A 19,569-nucleotide genomic window follows, 5' to 3' on the forward strand; every position below is an offset into this window, starting at 1 on the left:
ATAATGAAACGAATGAAACAAAAGGGACTGGAGACCAAAAAGAAAGGAAGATGGGAAGACGCCAAGCCAACCTCAAAATTAGGACTGGTAATCTTTAGGTCTCTCACGATTCGATTGAGAATCTATTTTCGATTCAAAAGGTTTCTGGATTCATGGATTCAAAGTCTATTTTTGAATTAATACACACTTCAGGATCTACTCCAGTCGTCTGTGAGACTGACTGAATTTCTTGCTGCCCCATTTGTCATTCTACTGAGTTAAAGAGCTAGCATTAGCACTTTATTGACTGATTAGCCCAACAAAAAAATATTTTTGGAAGTTATGAATCTATTTGAAATCTCAGAGAAGATAATAATTTTTTCCCCCACCTCTACTCGCAATGGGCCGTCGCTCTCTGCACCTCCCTTTAAAACTACATAAGAAGAAAAAGACTTACCTACAGAGAACAAAAAAGAGCAAAAATAGGACGACTGCGTATCTGCAAACTAAAACACCCAACAATCTAAACGTGCATGAGCACTGAAAGTCAATACCCGATTGGGTAAAAGGAGAAAACACAGGAGAGCAAAGAGCTCTTCACCTTCTGCCCAGAGAGTGTGGAAGGTTGTTTAAAGGTGTATTTCTACATCTGTTCATTTTCATTGCAGGGCTGAAAGAACAGCATTTTCTCTTTTTCATGCACATACTGTAAACGAGGAAAATAAACTGAATCTTCAATCTGGTAAAAAATTAAAATTGTGCTGATAAATACCCAGACATAACGATTGTTTGAACTAGCTTACCAAACCACTTTTTTTATTTGTCCTTAGGTTTCTTGAAGAGCCGCGACCGCTCACATCAGAAGTTTTACTCCCTGATGACCAAAACTCAGATGTTCATCCGCTTTATTGAGGAGTGCTCCTTCGTCAGCGACAAGGACGCCAGTCTGGCCTTCTTCGACGACTGTGTGGACAAGGTAACTTTGCTTCATCAAATGGAACAAATACCATGTAGATATTTTTTAATTCATGTTGGTGAAGTGGATATAAACTTCCCAAACAACAAATGTAAAAAACATGAAAAGTTTTACCCTTTCCTCTTGGGCCATTTTTGTTCGTTCGACATTTCTCCGTCTTTTGAAGTTGTTCTATTTTTGTTGCCCGGCCTCTTTGTGCTCCACTTAACTCAGAATCATAAGTTTTTACCGTCCTGCGTTGCTTCACTTTTCTTCAGCAGACTCGCTCCTCCTCTCTCTGATTCCCATTTCCTGAGTGTTTCTTTCTCTTTCCCTTTTCTTCACCTGTTTGTGAGCAGCTCTACAATTCAGAACGGAGTTCAGACAAAGCAGGCAAGGTGAGTTGGACTCCTCTCCGAGCATGGTGCATCGTTTCTGATAAAAACTAAACCAAACTGTAACGGCATGTGAGAATTTCTGGTATCATTGAAACTCTAACATGAAACCAAAAATATGTAAAATGTTGGTTATAGTAAACTTTATCCAGGGGAAACTGTAGTGCCCAGTTTGTGCATGTTTTACGTCTTGAACCTTGGTGTTGTTTTCGACCAACATTTGAACTTTGACAAGTTCACATATTATGTAAACTACACTTCACCATGTTCCTCTAACACTAATATGTGTCCCTAGTCTGTCTACAAACCCCCCAATAATCAGAAAAGTCCATCCTCTCCGTCTTCTGCCTGCTCCACTTTTCAGAAAATGTGTGCTCAAACAGGCTGTTTAGAGATTTTCCCTTTGTGACATCACAAAGGGCAGTAACCCCTCCCCCAGGTGGGTGACACTCCCACAGCTAGGTGTTTGTTCTGCCCTCTGAGTCTGCCTTCTCAACATAAACAATAGGACATGCAGCGAGAAAGACCGAGCCACCCAAGCCCTTCCAGAGAGGGGGCGTGGTCAGACACAGCTCATTAACATTTAAAGGTACAGACACAGAAACAGCCTGTTCTGAGCAGGGCTGAAATCAAGGGGTTTATAGACATGATCAAATACAGGATCAGAGTGGATTTAGAACAAGACACTTCACAGACATGTTTTGAGGAGCTCTGAGACTTATTTAAACTGGTTGAAGAGGAGGAGAAAGTGTGACTTTAAGAAACATTGTGAATATCTCCTTTAATCTTTCCTTTCATGTTATTTCTCCTCCCACAGATCAGAATATAATTAAAATAAGTTCCCCTGATCCAACACTTGTATCGCCTTCCTTGAATCTTTCCATTTTTAATGAACATCAGAATATTCACTCTCCACATCAAATCTGCAGCATCAGCAGTTTGTCCTCCGATAGTGAAAGTACACGTTCATAGAAAGTCCAGGCACACAGTTTCCCGCACTCAATTTTTCATGACTTGGGCGAGTAAGGGCTTTTAGCGCTTCAGTGATTCCTGAAGCGCTAACGGTGCTTAGAGTTGTTGTTTTTCAAATCCCCTGAGCTCATTCCCTCCAGTGTGACAGTATGAAGAGCTTTGGCGAGGCTGTCAGTGTGTCTTCTGTGCTCAGCTGGGAGAGTTTAGAGTAGTTTGACCCCGCAGGCTCACAGCGTAGAGTTTCTCAATCACACTGTTTGTGAGTTGAAGGTTACATTTTGTGTTTGCTCTCTTGAAGTCCATCGGACACTCGGCTCTCTGCTCGCGTCTGCGGGTCATTTGTAACAGACTCTGTAATAGACTTGGCTGTCCTTGGATTACCGGTGTATGTGTGTGTGTATGTGTGTGTGTTCTGGCTATAATTGAGACATAGTGGAAGTGAATCCAGAGGTCAGCATCCCCCCCTCTCTCCTAATGTTCTCGGACCTGAAGCATGGCCGGCTCTCCTCAACCTCCCTTTGTGACAACTCCACGGCCGATTAAATCCTCCGGCTGCCTTTCTGTACTGTTTCTGTTTTACATGATCTACTCCCTCTGCGAGAAAGCACAGTGCACCAATGAGGCCACACACACACACACACACAATGTTCGGAAAGATAAGGTTCAAACGTATCGATCCCTGAGGGAAAGTAGTTCATGGCTGCAACAAAAGCAATTAAATCCAGCAGGGAAGAAACACAAACGACTATCTTATCATGCAAATGAAATGTAATTACATCCATTTAAAACCATAACAATACAAACAGGAAGTGGACAATTTGAATAGAACAATGGTGTGATTTTTAAAGTGAGTCGAGACCATGAATACAAGGGCAAATCAGTCATTTTACAAGAGATATCTTTACCTTTATTTCTGATACTCGTGTCACTATATAAGGCCATTTATTTATCAGTGTTCATGAGTTCACTGGCAAATGTCTCTATGCAAAAAGTCACACCTAAATTAAACTTACAGGGTGAGTTATGAAGATCATTGTCATGACATTAAAGTCATTAATGGAGATTTGACTGTGCTGTATCTGCACTGCATTTTAAATAGGTCTTTGGTAGGGATGTAAAGATTAAACGTAAAATTGTGATAAATGGATTAAAAGGTGTCAAGATTCACATTTTCACATCGCATTTTGGCTTTTTCTAGACATAAAATTAAAGAGGTGAGAAGATAACAGACGAGACAAAAACCTTGGTAAAATATTACAAGAAGACAGAGAACTACACAAAGAGCACAACCAACATGATGCAGCATTTAATCCACACCACAATGAGGAGCTCCAATCATCTCCCCTTGTTGAGAGAAAAGAAACATTAGAAGGCCAAACCACACTGACAAGCAGGTTTACAGCCCCTTAAGGAGTCTTTTTCACTCATCGTTTGTCTACAGTCTCACTTTGTAAAATAAATCTTGAGTGAATTTTTACATCCCTAGTCTTTTGAGGATTGGTTCCCTTTTGGATCCGGGTTATGGTTTTCTGGCACAACTCCCCCAAAGGCTTGAGGAGGTCAAAAAAAGCTCCAGCAACACTTGTTTATATGAAGATCAACTTTAACGCTTTTAGGCTTGAGGGCTTCAAGCTCTGATGAAGGCCACGAGTTGAAGTAATATCTTTACGACAAGTGTTTGTGGATTTTTGACCTCTTCCCCTTTGGATGATCCAGCACTTTGCATTTTTTTGGACTACGCCTTTGGAGTTAGGTGTCATGAGCTGTGTAATTCCTTAGCTGGGATAGGTGAGGGCTTTAAAGGTGTCCGTTTGGGGAGTTTGTCAAAGTATTCCTTTAGTAGATTGTGTTTGTTGGAAGCAATCAAAAGGGACTCTGATTATTTAAAAGTAAACATGAAATTCCAGCTGTTTACGGTATTAAATGGTTTGTGTTAATCTGCAGACTGAATCTTGTCTTGTCTTGCACTCTGCCTCTTGGAAAGCTCAGCATGTGATCCGGAGAGTGGGGGGGGGGGGGGGGGGGGGGGGGGGTGAGACAAACCTATGAGACAAACGAGATGTTCTTGCCTCAGCTGTCTGAGTATTGTTTTCTGTTGTCTGAGCCGACAGCAGACCTGCTCATCAGACAGATTTCTACAACAACATCATCACAGCTGTCTCGGGTCTCTGAGGAGCGACCGTGTGTGTTGGCTCACATTAAAAAGTCCTTGTTTCAAACAAATGTGGATAAATAAGATAATAGCTGTGATTTGTAGGATTGAAAAACTCTCACTTATTAAAATGCTAACGTCTGCAGTATATTGGAATTATTTTGAGAAGGTGGTTTTTAAATAATAGAAGAAAACAACAGGATAATAGAATAATAACTTTGTATCATTTGTGGTCCTTAAAACGATAATATAATTCAGGTGAACAGGTGACATCCTACTTCCCCTAATGACTGTAAATATGTACCACATATCATCATGAATGAGGTCACCATAACTCAGAGTAGGTTGTCGCAAAAAGTAACCCGCAAATGTAAGTATTTTTATTTAACCAAGAAAGAGCAGCAGCACAATTAACATAGTTTCAAACAAACAACGAGCAGCCACACACACAAATCCCTTTACATTATTAAACATTATAAGACAGTAATTGCAAATTTAGGCCGCATGTCAAGATCGTCCACACACACATCAGGGAGAACATCTACAGACAGATGCCTCCGCCTCCCAGTCCTTTGAGAGATGGGCAGTGGTAGAGGGACGACACAGTCCGATGGTTGTGTCTGGGTGTCAGGGGCGATGGGTGGTACTGGTAGTGCACGATCACCTCGCTGTAGGTTGAGGGAACTGTGTCTACTCAAGAGTCCGGCTTCTGCTACAGGGCCAAGGCTGCATTCGCTTTGTATGTATCGCCTTGTGGAGGCTTCGTTATCAGTTCCCCAAATCACCTCAGCTAGCTTTTTTGACAAAATAAAAGTGCAGTGGTTCTTGTCTGATGTCTCTCCAGATACCTGAGCGTACACAGTTCTTCTGTTTTGGTTTAATCAGTACTCAGAGAAACATCACACAGCATTATGTTCCCCTTTGATGTTCTGCCTTACACGGAGGAGAATAATGAAAGTTTAATGCTCGGACCAAGAGGCTTTGGACTCCACCAAAGTAGAGACACTTCAGTCTCTCCCGCTGAACGGCTTCACCTTTAATTACTATCACAGTGACGAGCCTAAACTATGAACTGTCATTAAGTGCTTCACTTCCCCTCCCTCCAGCAGGAATAAAAACCGTCCTTTTTCAGCACTAAAACCTGTCATTAAGCACCTCTCAATTTATGACCTCTCTGTGACCCTAAATTCTTTATATCCACTAAAAAATCTCAACGCTCAAAGCTCCTGCTTTAAGAGGCACTATCAGTCAGCTCTGCCAACAAGGCTGCAGTAAAATATGTGAAGTAAGTCCAAATGTCAGCGATGAAATGTATAGCTATCATCCATTGTGCTCGCTGCATTTTAGCTGCCACTTAAATGTTTTTCTGGCACCCTTTTAATAACATAGTCTGGATAAGTGGGTTAAGAACGGAGACATTTAGACTGCATTCACACTGCAAGCCTTAATGATGAATTCCGATTCTTTCGCTCAGATCAGATTTTTTTGTTTGGCTGTTTACATTGTGTGGCTACACAGTGATGGTGATGGTCTCGCAGCGAGAAGGTTCCTAGTTTGAATCCCTGTCGGACAGGAGGATCCCTCTGTGTGTGGAGTTTGCATGATCTCCATGTGCATGCGTAGTTTCCCTCTGAGCACTCCGGCTTCCTCTCACAGTCCAGAGACATGCTCGTTAGGTTAATTGATGACTCCCGTAGGTTTGAATGTGAGTGTGGCTGGTTGTCTGTCTCTATATGTCAGCTCTGTGATTTTCTGGCGACCAGTGTAGGGTCGGTTGTACCCCGCCTCTCGCCCAGTGACAGCTGGGATCGACTCCCGCCCCCGTGACTCTGAACGGTTAAGGCGGTATAGATAATGGATGGCTGGATATTCACATTGCTTTTTAAAAATGTGGCTTGTATCAGACTCCTGTAGGAATCCACACATGAAAGTGGCTCAAATCTGACTTTGACTTGTGCTGTTCACAAAATCCTATCTGAGTCACAAAGGAGATAAAAATCAGGCTCAGGTCTTTTGTGGCAGCAGTGTGAACGTCGCCTTAGAAACTCAGATTTACAATCATTTAATGCTCATTGATTACTTTCTTGCATACTAGATATCTGCAGGAGGAGGAAAGCAAACAAATTCAAGATCTTTATTGTCATGTGCAGAACGATCACACATAAGAAGACATGGACCTGCAGTACAGTATGGATCCACCCTTTGACTCGATAAATCCTGTCTGTGCTGCTCATCTTCTCGCAGTTTTCGGGACAGTTCTGCTTCTTCTTCACTTTACGTTACTGATGTCGGTCAGAGGATTTTTTTTCATACACTTGGACACAAACAAACAGTCGCATCAAGGCAGGATTTTTGAATGTCGTTCCAGTCGATTGTCAAAGGGGTTGCTTTTGCTAGTCATAAACAGTGCTCCTGCTCATCCTGTGGAAACAGTTGAGTTGATTTCTGTGACTTTGTCCAACAATATTACTGAAGTGACACCTTGCTGGTTTGGAGAACTTTAAGGTTGCGGAGTTTGAAAATGTTAAACACCTGTGGATGATAAAATAAACACTGTCTTATGAAGAACTGCAGGATTGATTTCTTTCCTGCAGCCTGCCTCATACTTAGGAATAGAGAATAATATCTCTGCCTCTGCTGCATCCATTTTGAAAAGTTTTTTAAGTTCGAGACTTATTTTGTAGCTACCTGCAAAGTTAACTAAATTCGCTTTATTGGCTGAAATGGAAGTGCACGTTTAAACAGTTGAAACAGCAAGTTTTAAATTTAATTAAATTCAATCCAAACAACTTTATTTTTCCCCAGGGGGAATTCCCATGAGGCACATAGAGCAGTAGCATGATGAAAAAAATATAGGCAGTGAAGACAGTGCAAGGTAGACTAAAAAATATAAACTTAAAATTAAATACAAAAATTAAAATGAAAGATGGTTCGTGTAAAAATATGGATTCATAGTATAGTTTCAGCTCCGAGTGTGCGCTGGCTGCAGAGTGAAAAAAGATTAAAAAGAAAGAAGAAGGGAGGCTGGTTCACTCGGGAAATCTAGGTCACCTCCTGTCAGCTTCCCTCCGATCTCTCTTCCTTTTATTCTGTAGAAAACATGCAATCAGGTCGACTGCCACAAAGCCGTTTAGTGGAATAAACCTTATTTAAAGGTGAATCAGCAGACCAGAAACCCTCCCATGCCAACATTGACATATTTATCACAGGGCACGATGTCAAGATCTGTGTTCAAATTCTCTCCTGTCTGATGGGAGACTCCCCATTTCCACCGTGTGTGATGGATGAAAAGGTCACCGTACCACCACCCAAACATCTCTGCTTGTGTTTTTTTCCGTAGGTGGACGGTGACAGGCCGGAGGAGGCCAGGCTGATAGAGATTGATGAATCCCAGCGCAGCGAGCACACAGTCTTCATCACACCTCCAGAGCTGCCTCCTCTGCCCGACGGGGAGGAGTATCCTCTCTGCTACAGGTAAAACCGGTGACACTGACTTTTCCTCTCACACGGGGGAATTCATTGGAAACCATCAACACTAATTTGACAACCAAACTAAAAACATTCTGCCGGAAAAAAAACCTTAAAGAGGACATATTATCCCCCTTTTCCACCTTTTCAAACAGTCCCTTGTGGTCTAAATGAAACACCTGTGCTGTGCTTTGGTCAAAATATAACATGAATCAAGTACCAGAGGAGGTTTGTGACCCTGTATAAACCAGCTCTCTCAGAACGCTCCGTGTTGGTGTGTGTGTCTCTTTAAATCCAATGAGCCCCCCCCCCCCTGAGTTTTCATGGTAGACATCACTCCTCTGTAGCGAGAATAAAAATGGCAGACCTGTGCAAAAGTTTTGCTCTAGGCGTTTTGCTCTAGGCGTGTAATCTCTGGAGCCTATGGGTGGAGATAACAGGGGAGGGGTGTTTTTTTTTTTTAACCAGAATCCCACTGTGACATCACAAGGAGAGCAAATTTGAAACAGAGCATTTTTCTCTGTGTTGTAAAACTTATGCAGACCACAAACAAAGGACTGGATGGGTTTATTTCACATGTTGTGGGTCAGTAGACACTCAGGTTACCCAAATAAATGTTCAAAAACACTGTACAAGTGGATTTTTCATAATATGTCCCCGTTTAAATTAAATCCTTCCACTTTACCGCCCAGATACAAGAGACTCGCAGCACATTAGAGTTGCAGATAAGAGCACGAACAAAATTAGAAAGTCTGAATTATACATTGGGTTTAAAATTGGTTAATTCATACTGGGTTTCACTGATTGAGGACCAGCAGGAGTCCAGCTCCCTCACTGAGACCAAAGACTGCACAGCGCTGCAGGACTTGTGCCGCTCTGAACGTGCACTTGTTCTTATTCTGCGGTCATGTTTAGCTCTAAAAGCTTCCTGCCAGGAGATATTAAAGAAACACTTAAATTAAGCCCCTCCGATAATCCATAATGACCAGCAGCCTCCGAGAGTTTTATCCCCAGCTCTCTTTTCAGATAATTAAAGATCAACAGTGATGATACTTTTAACCTTGAAGGGAATCATTTCATTTTCGATATTGCTTTTCTGTTCAGCCATTGAGAGCTAAGATTAAAACCGAGTGCCTGCTGTTACTAACTTGTGAATGTGTGTTCTTTATCAGATACGACGGTTTCCCAGTGTTGAGCCTTGACCTGTTTGACCCCATGGAGGGCCTGCGGACCCCCTCCTCCCGCCTCGCTGCCAGGCAAAGCTGTCCCACCAGCCCCGCCCCCATGTTTAGACGCACCAAGCAGGTCAGCAGAGCAGTAACTCACTGCTGCCACACAATGATTTATTGATTTATCTGTTAAGGGACTGAGCTGGAGCTCTTCTCCAGGATGACTTAAAAAAAAAAAAAAACTGAGAGCGACAGTAATGAGGTGGATTTTCTTTCTCCAAAACATTACAATCTCCAAGAGGTCGATACCAGTTTAGATTTTCTGCTGATCCTTTAAAAAATAATCCCTTGAAATGAGAAAAGAGCTGGACATTTTTTTCAGTTTACAATTCAGCTTTCACAAAGAACTGCCTGAAGCAATCCACAAACCAAGAGAAAAAGTTTAATCTGCTTTGTAATGTGGTTAGAAAACTGGTGTGTTTTTATGTATCTAGACACGTCTAATATAAAAATGTCGATATCTGATTTGTGCTTCGGAGAACTTCTCTTCCTGATCCTCCTCTTCTTGGTCCACAGGAGATCAAATCAGCCCAGAAGATAGCCAAGAAATATTCATCCATCCCCCAGATGTGGTCCAAGTGTCTGCTGCGTCACTGCTACGGCCTGTGGTTCATCTGCCTGCCGGCATACGTGAAGGTGTGCCACTCCAAGGTGCGGGCGCTCCGCACCGCTTACGACGTCCTCAGGAAGATGCAGGCCAAGAAACTGCAGCCCCCTGATGAGGTGAATGTGCTGTACCCCCAAAAAATACATGTTTGACATTTATGCAACGAGACGCACAGTGAGGCTGGCTCGGTTAAACAGATTCAGCTGGTGAATTGAAATTAGCTTTTCCTTCTCTCACCTGGTTGTATTTTTTGGATATGTAGACCTTTGCCTGAACAAAAACGTATTTTTTTGGGTTGTTTTCTTTGAACAGGTTTGTTACCGGGTGCTGATGCAGCTGTGTGGACAGTACGGACAACCTGTGCTGGCAGTCAGGGTCCTGTTTGAGATGAAGAAGGCTGGAGTCCACCCCAACGCCATCACTTACGGCTACTACAACAAGGTAAGGACAGAACATTATTCTGTGTTTTTGATCAAATAGCGTGATGCAAGCCATAGGGCTGGTTAAAAAAATCGATTCATCAATGCATTTCAATTATTATTTTCCCAATTCAATATCGATTCAGAGAAACCCTGAGATCGATTTTTTGTTTACGTTGTAATGACACCACTCTCCACTGGGGGCACTGTGGTTGCTGTGAATTTAAGTCAGGCACAATTTTGCACTTTAGATCGTCCTGTACTTTCATGTTTTATTCTTTAGTATTAAAGAATAATGCAACGATAAAATACATTTTTGAGTCAGTTTGTTTAATTATTTAACAAATATAAGAAGGTACTGTGAGTAGTTATCTCGGTATTTCTCTCCCCTATGTGTAATATTGAATCGATATCGAAGCATATTGATCAATATCGAATCGAATGGATAAGGAATCGTGAGGTTGTGGACAATACCCAGCTCTAGTAAGACAGCACCCAAAATCAGAATCAGAAATACTTGATTAATCTGTGAGGGAAATTTGTAAGCAGATGTTTTTCTTATTAAATTACAACACAAGGCGTTTAAGATGCATAGTGGAATACTCTTTGGGTTTGTCCTCCTAACATTTACATCCTTGAATTTAAAGATGGATTTAATGATTTATCTAATGAGTTCCAACCCAGTGCTGTGTGTCTTACAAAACAATAATAAAAATAATATAATATAAATAATCCTTGGATGTGATTTTCCTGATGTGGGAGTGATACTCTGCTGACTTAGCTGCCAAAGTTTGAACAAACTCATGATAGCAAAATGTCAAATGAGTCTCCGGGGACGACTGGATAATCCCCCTTTTTCATCGGCTGTAATGAACGAAGAGACGAACCAAGTCAGCAATAAAAACAATAAAAGTCTGAAGAGTTGTCAGGGGGAGAAAAACAAACTGTCCTTGTTGCTCATACTGTAATGACAGGTCTCTTCAGGGAGGAGAGTATAAACTCATTATTTATTACTACAGAATGTACACGGGTGACTCAGCACATTTAAAAGAAATAAAAACAGGTTTAATGAACAATCCAGCAAACATCAGGATTGTTCAGATTGACTTTAAAATTTAAAGGAAGAATGTGCGACTTTTTGATCCTTGAGCTCCAGCATGAAACCAAAACAAACTGCAGTTTGGCGACACCTCCGCTAATCTGAAGCCTCCGCTCTCCTCCAATGACACACCTCCAACCCCTCTACACTCACATTCAAAAGAAGGAGTTATGAATTAGAACGCACCATAATTAAGCTCCATTAAGTACAAGCTTAATGGAGCTTAACGGACAAAATCGCCCTTTGCTCGAGCTGCAATCACCTGTGTCCTGCATTGTTGTGTTAGCAGGCTAATGTTAGCGCTCTTTAGTTAACTTGTAGCTTCATATTGCACAATAATTGACACTGAATGAGATGTAAACACACTTATGTGACATCCAAATAATCAGTGAGTATGTTCTTTTTATACGGAAGGCTGCGACGTCCATGTCAACACGATGTAAACACAGCCCTGACAACAACACAGCCAGCAGGACTCGAGCTTCTCACTCATTGTAGACAGTCATGACTCAGAGAGATATTTAAAGAGGCGATATTTGATTTCTGCTGTATTTATGTGTAAAATATTGCACATTCTGCGTTTAATGGATACAAAACATTGGAGATAACAACACGTTTCCTGTAGTGGCTTCCTCAGGTTTGCAGCGTTTTGTATGGATTCAACTTTAAAGTCAATCTGAACCACCCTGGTGTGTGCTGGATAACCCTGATCTTTAAAACTGGCTCTTCCTGCTTTATTTTGCGCACACTTTTCATCTTGGATGAATCAGCTAGCTTTTTCACAGTCCATTAATGTTGAGTTTATACTGTTTCTAACTGAAGCTCAGAAGCTCATTAAACTTTACCACAGCCTAATGTGATTATTTAAAAAGCTCCTTAGTTTAACTATTACAGTATTAAACAAAAAAAAAAAAATTCACTAGTAGAAATGATGAAGAAAAGCAGCAAACAAAAATCATTTTAGAATCTGGAAGCAGAAAATGTTTGACATTGTTGCTCCTGCATGACAGAAAGGATTCAAGTGTAATCAAACTAACGTGCAACCAGTTTGTAGAGTTTGAGTGATGATGGATAGAGTCAGGGAGTAAGAGAGAGAGAGACGTCAGAGGTCAGATTCGAACCAGGGCCCGTCAGCTTAGAGGACAACAGCCTCTGTACACAAGGCTTGTGCATTTACCACAACACTTTTTTATTGACTTACCTAACAAATCCACTGACTGTTGCACCTTGAGTGTAAAAAGAAAAGAACAGCCAAAGGTTAAACTCTGACCTTTGTGAAAATATGTCAGAAAAGTTTTTATATTCATTCTGCAGCAGACTTATTGCAGCCCAGACTCAGACTCCTGTGTAGTCATGACTTACAAAGCAGTAATAATTAATCTCATCCAATTTATTCCTCCACTGTATCGTTCAGTTTTTCCATCATTAAAATCTCTAGCTTGTCTCTTAGGAGGCAGAGACTCTTCATCAGTGTGACGCCTCTGCAGACGCTTTGCTTTCAGATAAAAAAGAAACATCGTTTGTAGTTTCCCACCAAGGTTACAATCGGGTCGTATGTGATCACCGTAACCCAGAGTCAGGATGAGTCAAAGCTCTGTTATCAGGCTCCAGCTCTCAGCCTGTCGTTCGGTTGACTGAAAGTTAGACTGAGACAGGATTTCCATCATGGCGTCTGCTGCTGATGAGCCTCCAGAGTCTCCTGGCTTCTAACATAAATATTTACAGTCGATTTTTAATGTTTTAATTTCTATGATTTGTATATTTTCCTGAGCTCTGTCTGTAAAACAGATTTGTGATCTTGATGGAACATTCTGGTCAAATAAGATAAATAAGATATCATCTCTAATTCCAGGAAAGAAGCCGAGGTATCACTGAAAGCTGCTGCTGAAGTTTTTAAATCTTAGTCAAGACAATGAAGCTTGAATAACTTTGATGATTCCCTGTAAATGGATCTGAACCCCTGATTCATCTTCACCTTTTTCTGTTTTACAAACCTGAACCTGCAGAACCCGCTCTGTGATACGGACATTACAGTAAAATCTCTCATTTCTGTACCGCTAAGAGAGGACTGGAAGGAAGGTTTCTTGTTACTTTATATGAAATCTATTAAAGAGAATACAGAAGTTAGCGTAAGACGAACTTTTACCCAAAGCTGCTGAAAACTGTAACGCCACATCAGGTTTTTATAAGCAGCTCAAGGTGAAGAAAAACAAAAACACAGCTTAAGTTTCCTCCAAGTCAGGGAATTCCTGGGATAATTATGAGTTTTTCAGAAGGTGTTTTCCCGTCTGGCAGCATTTATTAATGTTTCACATCATTTATTTTATGCCCAATTCTCGCTGTAGAAGTTGTTTTTCAGACTCGAAACATCAGTGGAAAAACAAACGGCTCAATCCTGTTGAAAAAACAAACCAAGTTGTAGCGCAGTCTGTCGGGACTTTGGTTGGGAACTGGAGGATCGCTGGTTCAAGTCCCAGTGCGGACTAAATCTGGAAGTTGGTCTAGTAGCTGGAGATGTGCACGTTCACTTCCTGAGCTCTGCTGAGGTGACGTTGAGCAAAGCAGCTCAGGAGCGCTCGCTGTGGTCAGCCTTCACTCTGACATCTCTCCATTCGTTCATGTCCACAGGATCCTGTCTGTGCATTTCAGCGTTTATGTGTGTAGCATGTGAATTGAATTTCCCTTCATGGGATTCATAAAAAAAAGCGGCTACATGTTCAGGGAAAGTAACAATATTCTCACATCACTGAAGGAACCTACCTCTATCTCTGTTACTGCTAAAACATTTGATCGGGTTCTCCGTCATCAGTTGCCCTTTTATCCACCTTTCTATTTTTATAAATATAAAACTCTGTCTGCACTAATGAGACTGATGTGAGCGTCTTAAAGAAACCAGTTTATTAAAAGAGCAAGAAGTCAGGGTGATGACTAATCTTTTCATTAATATTAGATGTGAAACATTTTTGTCTACAGTCCCAATCAGACTGCTGTTTCAAGCTGTGTATTTACTCCTCTGTGATGTTTCCCCTTCAATCTGAGTGTTGTGGAGATCCCCCCCCCTCTGTACCGTCTTAGGAGGTAGTAACCGAAGCGTTACAGGAGGTGAGACGGCTTCAGCTGAGCCAGTTGGGGAGCACAGCGCTGTGTGTGTGTCTGCATGTCTGACTGTGTGTGTATGTGGAGCTCCTTCAACCCCGGAACACAATGTGAATTCACAATCCGGGACACCAATATTACATCATTGTAGAAAGGCGTGTGGCGCGGGTGTGGCTCAGTTGGTAGAGTCGTTGTCTCTCGATTGGAAGGTAGAGGGTCCAATCCCCAGCTCCTGCAGCAACATGTCTGATGTGTCCTTGGGCAAGACACTTAACCCTGAATTGCTCACGCTGCTTATGAATGTGTGATTGTACTCTACTGCACAAACAATAAGTTCAGTTGTTCCATGTTTGAACATCATCATGTATGTTTTTTTGTTTTTTTTTCGCGCATGCACGTTGGTTAAACTGGTAATAGACATATTTAAAAAATATATAAATAGGATATTAAAAGTATCTGAAAACAAACTCTAAAAGGAGCGCTGAAGCTTACAGTGTAAACGTAGCACAAGACACATTAAAACATAAAAACACCTGCATCCCCGTCTCCAGCATCGACGTGGTGTTTTGGGGACAGGTCGTTGTGCTTTAGTTGTCCGAACACCTGCAGGAGGGTATCCTCATTCCACCTGTCCCAAATCCTGAGTGCCTTCACCCCGGAGCAGCCGGTGTGATTAACAGTCCTGCTCAGTAGCATACTGATCGTGTTTTCCTCACGAGGGCTCTGAAGAGTATTTTAGGAGCAGACTGAGACTGGCTGAACGTGACTGGGCCGCCGCCGCCAACAGCTGCAGCTCCTTTTCCCTTTTTTCCCCCCTAATGTTCAATTTTCACTGCGTCTATCATCGCTGCAGTGTTAATGCTTTTGATGAAACATTCATCCAAAATGATTTTAGACGGAGCAGAGATTGGGTCAGTATTAGTGCACTCTGTTTAAAATGTGGAGTTGAAACAGAATGATTGAAGTCAGAGTCTGAAGATAACTGAGAGAGTATTTCATTTGATATTTTAAATAAAGTAGAAACTCCATAGACTTTACACTTGGAATAAAAAATGAAGTGTATAAAATATTGGATCAGGCTTTTCCACATTCTTGCCTTCAGTCTTATCTCGGTCTCTTTTCTCCTCCCCCCTCCCTCTCCTCCTCTTCTTCCTCCTCTTCTTCCTCTTCCTCCTCCTCCTCCTCCTCCTCCTCCTCTTCCTCCTCCTCCTCTTCTTCCTCCTCTTCTGTCTCCTCCTCCTCCTCGTCCTCCTCCTCTTCTTCCTCCTCCTCCTCCTCGTCCTCCTCTTCATCCTCCTCCTCCTCCTCCTCTTCTTCCTCCTCCTCCTCTTCCTCCTCCTCCTCTTCTTCCTCCTCGTCCTCCCCCTCCTCCCCCTCCTTCTCCTCCTCCCCCTCCTCCTCCTCCTCCTCCTCCTCCTCCCTCTCCTCCTCGTCCTCCTCCTCTTTTTCCTCCTCCTCCTCTTCCTCCTCCTCCTCTTCCTCCTCCTCCTCCTCCCTCTCCTCCTCGTCCTCCTCCTCTTTTTCCTCCTCCTCCTCTTCCTCCTCCTCCTCCCCCTCCTCCCCCTCCTCCTCCTCCTCCTCCTCCAGGCGGTGTTGGAGAGTACGTGGCCCTCGAGCACCAGAGGAGGATACTTTCTGTGGATGAAGCTGAGAAATGTCGTCCTGGGCGTGGCACAGTTCAAACGGGCGCTCCGACGACACGCCCCCCTCGCTCAGAGCCCGCTCTCAGGTAACTGCGATGAAAAAAACAATCTGCACGTCTGAAAAAAAAAACCCAAAACCGGAATGATGTTGTCTTTGTGATTGTAAAGTGAATCCTGTGCATGATCCTGGGATGATGAAACCATGACATACATTTGTTCTAAACTGAACTGCATCACCTTACTTTAGGTCGAACATACAACATGTGTAAAAAAGCAGCTTCAGACCTGACACACTGGAATCAGAGTTAGAGCAAACTGGACTCGAGTTTCTCTTGATGCTCCAAACAAATAAGTCAGTGATCTGTCTTTGTGAAGCTGGGATGATTTATATTGAACCCAAAATACTTGGGAGCTAATGGCTAATTAAATAGCCGCCTCCTTTTTCCGGCTCTGAACAATCCTTGTTTAATAGGCCTTTTAAAAAAATCCACTCAGTCGACCTGACGGAGAGTCTTTATCCAAGAAGCCATTATCGTAAATGCAACATAAATAAATGATGATCAAAGCGAGCTTGATATAAACAACACAGGATCCTCACAAAAGATCACAAAAAGGATCCCCAAAAGTCACATCTGTTTAGTTCAAATCAAACTACCTTTCAGTTCTTACTTTCGCTGAGTAGTTTTTAACAAACGTCAAAGCAGGTTAAACTACTCAACACAACAAGGTTAACATGTTTGGTTTAACTCCCCCTGCATGCCACTGAAGACCTGCACACCCTGCATATCAATCCCCGTCCTGCAAATCCCGCCTTTTTTAAAAAAATTACTCCCCAATAACTGCTTTGTACTTTGAAAAGCTCTGACCTGCGTTTGGTTTTTGATTCAGCTATAAAGAGAGGAGGTTTCTAGGTGAGCTGCCCCTGTAAAATATAAACACTCCACTTAGAGACACAAGCAACAGCTACATGTCAAGCCACTTTCTACGATGGGATAGATGACCGAATTTAAAAAGGTAACATAAAATACCTGCCTACATGGGGACTAGGCCTTAGAGCAGTGATGCTCAACCCGAGGCCCTTGAGCCACATGTGGCTCACTCGGGACTAGTTGTGGCTCTTTTAAGTCCGACTTGGAGAAAAAAATCCAAAAGTAATTATTACAAATTTTTAATTTTAATAATAATTAATAATTTAATTTAAAATATTTGTTTTGATTGTGGCTCTTGCAGAAATATCTTTTGTTCAATGTGGCTCTTAAGTCTAACAAGGCTGAGTATCTCTGCCTTAGAGGAAACACACAGCAGCCCTAACTCCATAAAGCCTCTCTCCTCCTGAAGCCAGCTCTGGGCTTTTAAGCTCTGAGGCCGGGCGCTCCTCGTTAGACGATCAGTAGCTTCACTCTCTGGGCGGACGAGGAGACAAACAGCACAGGGGACAACATACAGATGTAACCGTTATCTGTAGCTTATTTAAAGGACTTAATTACATTTAGATAGATTCTCTTCAAAGAACATGAGAAGGAATAAAGACTCATTTAGATACTAAATTAATTAATACTAATTAATGAATTCTTTGTTCTTGATTATTTATGGAAATGCAAAGTTTACCTGACCTGCTCTGCACTGAAATAAAGACTCCCTAAGGTGTCATATCGGTAAAGTGGAACTAAATTGTAACTGAGCGGGACCTTGTTAATCGTTTAATTAGTGCCAATTTACATCTAAATGATCCCAGGTATTTACAGCTGCACATCAGTTCCTTTCTTGTAAAAACACAGCGCCTATAAAAGTGTTACAACCTTTGTTTTAATCGTAGTGACCGGGAGTTATTCAAAATGTTTCACACTGCAGCGTTAGACAATTATTTAAAGGTTTTTAAAAGCTCCTTTATTGACACTGCAGAGGTCATGAAAACACAATAAACCGTGCAGAACGCATTCCTTGTCACCGGTTTATATAACTAATACACATATTCAGAATCAACAAAAAAAGAAGGAAAAGTTGAGCATCTTATGGAGCAGAAATGGCAGCCGGCCTCTTTTAACGCCTTGTTGTCTTTGGGCAGATGGCAGCGACCTGGACGCTGTGAGTCACGGCAGCCTGGATAGCTCTGCCGACACTAACCTGGCCGAGCAGGGCCCTGACTCCGCCAAAGTTTACCCCACTGACGATAGATCTAGCACAGGTACACTCCACATGGCTGCTGCCTGACTTCATCTTTCACAGGCAGCCATCTTGTCCTCCATCTTTTTGTCTCTCAATGACACTTTTGGTTTTTTAATACTCGTTTCTCATTTTGTCCGACTTTATCGACCTCTCGTTTTTCCTCGTTTGTGCCTCCCGAATCCTCCGTTCCTCCGCCGCCTGTTTTTTCCACTTTCCTTTCCTCCTCCCCGTTCCTCCATGTTGTCTCCTCCTGGTTTTGCGGCTGTGGTTTCTGCTCTGCTCTGTCCCTAACCCTGCCCTTCACTCTGGCCCTGCCTGTGTTGCCCTTGCATGCAGCCAGCCGTGGGGGCGGCGGCGCGGGTGCCAGGGCCCCGGTGGCCCTCTCACACTGGGGGGGCTCTGAGCTCAGAGAAGCCACCCTCCATCCAGGTAAACCTCTGTGTCTGTCCGTCTCTCTCTGGTTGCACTTCCATGTCTCATGTTTCCTGCTCTGTGATGACGTCCTTTCATCTTCTCTGTTTCTCTCTTTCTGTAATTTTCACCTCCTCACTGTGACATCTCTCCATCCGGCACATCACATATTTCTGCTCCTCTATCCCCCCCCTCCCTCTCTTTTCTTACTCGCTTCACTACAGAGTGATTTGTCTTTGTCAATTATGTCGAGTAATTACACAGAGGCACCTCATTTTTTGATTACAGAAATCATTTTAATCCCAGAGACGTCACCTCAGCAGGAGACTTTGCCTCGTGTTCAGAGAGAAGCTCAGCGGGAGGGAGGGAAGGACCTCGATGTGCTCTCCATTGATTGTTAGAGTCCTTGCATGACTTTTGTCAGTCGCTCCGTCCTGTCATACAGCCGAGCTGCGCAGACTAATGTTTTATTTAGAGGTGACGGCCACAGAGAGGTTCAGGACAAAGATGAAAGAGGAGAACAAATCACCAGACAGCTGGTGGCCTGCAGACCCCGGGAAGTTCTAGAGACAGATGGTGGTGTCAGCCTGGAGTGACAGCACCCCCACCCTCCCCTCCCCCCCCAAAAAAAACCTCAACAGTTAAATTCATTAGCAGCTGTGAAACTGTGGTTAGCTTCCTCTCTGTAACTGTAGATCTCTGCAAGCCCCGAGGAGGATTTTTGTTATTCAGCGCAGCTTAGCTGTTTTTACTCTGAAACAGTGCTGTGTCTCCCAGAACAGAGGAGAGAGAAGAAAGCCTCACTATTCTCTTCTATTATATGTTTGATTTACGTCTCCTACTATAGTGGTAAAGTTATAGAGTCAAACTATTTTCAGTCAGAATGAGCGAAGAGGCCTAACTCATCTGAAGAGCGTTAAGTGCAACTACTTTTAGAGAAGATTTTTGGGGCGGGAAAAATGTAGATACAGCATTATA

General features: G+C 42.6%; 1 protein-coding gene across 9 annotated transcripts in view; it reads left to right on the forward strand.

The window, feature by feature from the left end:
• LOC109988633 (C-myc promoter-binding protein-like) overlaps positions 1-19,569 on the forward strand; it is a 74,719-nt gene that overhangs the window by 41,169 nt on the left and 13,981 nt on the right. For 2 of the 9 annotated variants that reach the window (XM_065952634.1, XM_065952635.1), the window contains exons 13-21: positions 810-955; positions 1,294-1,332; positions 7,794-7,927; positions 9,094-9,226; positions 9,667-9,873; positions 10,070-10,198; positions 15,959-16,100; positions 18,080-18,199; positions 18,517-18,609. In XM_065952634.1, the coding sequence (XP_065808706.1) occupies positions 810-955; positions 1,294-1,332; positions 7,794-7,927; positions 9,094-9,226; positions 9,667-9,873; positions 10,070-10,198; positions 15,959-16,100; positions 18,080-18,199; positions 18,517-18,609 (1,143 nt within the window). The remainder of the gene's footprint in view (positions 1-809; positions 956-1,293; positions 1,333-7,793; positions 7,928-9,093; positions 9,227-9,666; positions 9,874-10,069; positions 10,199-15,958; positions 16,101-18,079; positions 18,200-18,516; positions 18,610-19,569) is intronic. The other 7 variants (XM_065952637.1, XM_065952640.1, XM_065952639.1 and 4 more) reach the window with 5 other exon arrangements.

Source organism: Labrus bergylta, chromosome 3 (genome assembly GCF_963930695.1).
Source record: "Labrus bergylta chromosome 3, fLabBer1.1, whole genome shotgun sequence".
Lineage (NCBI taxonomy): Eukaryota > Metazoa > Chordata > Actinopteri > Labriformes > Labridae > Labrus > Labrus bergylta.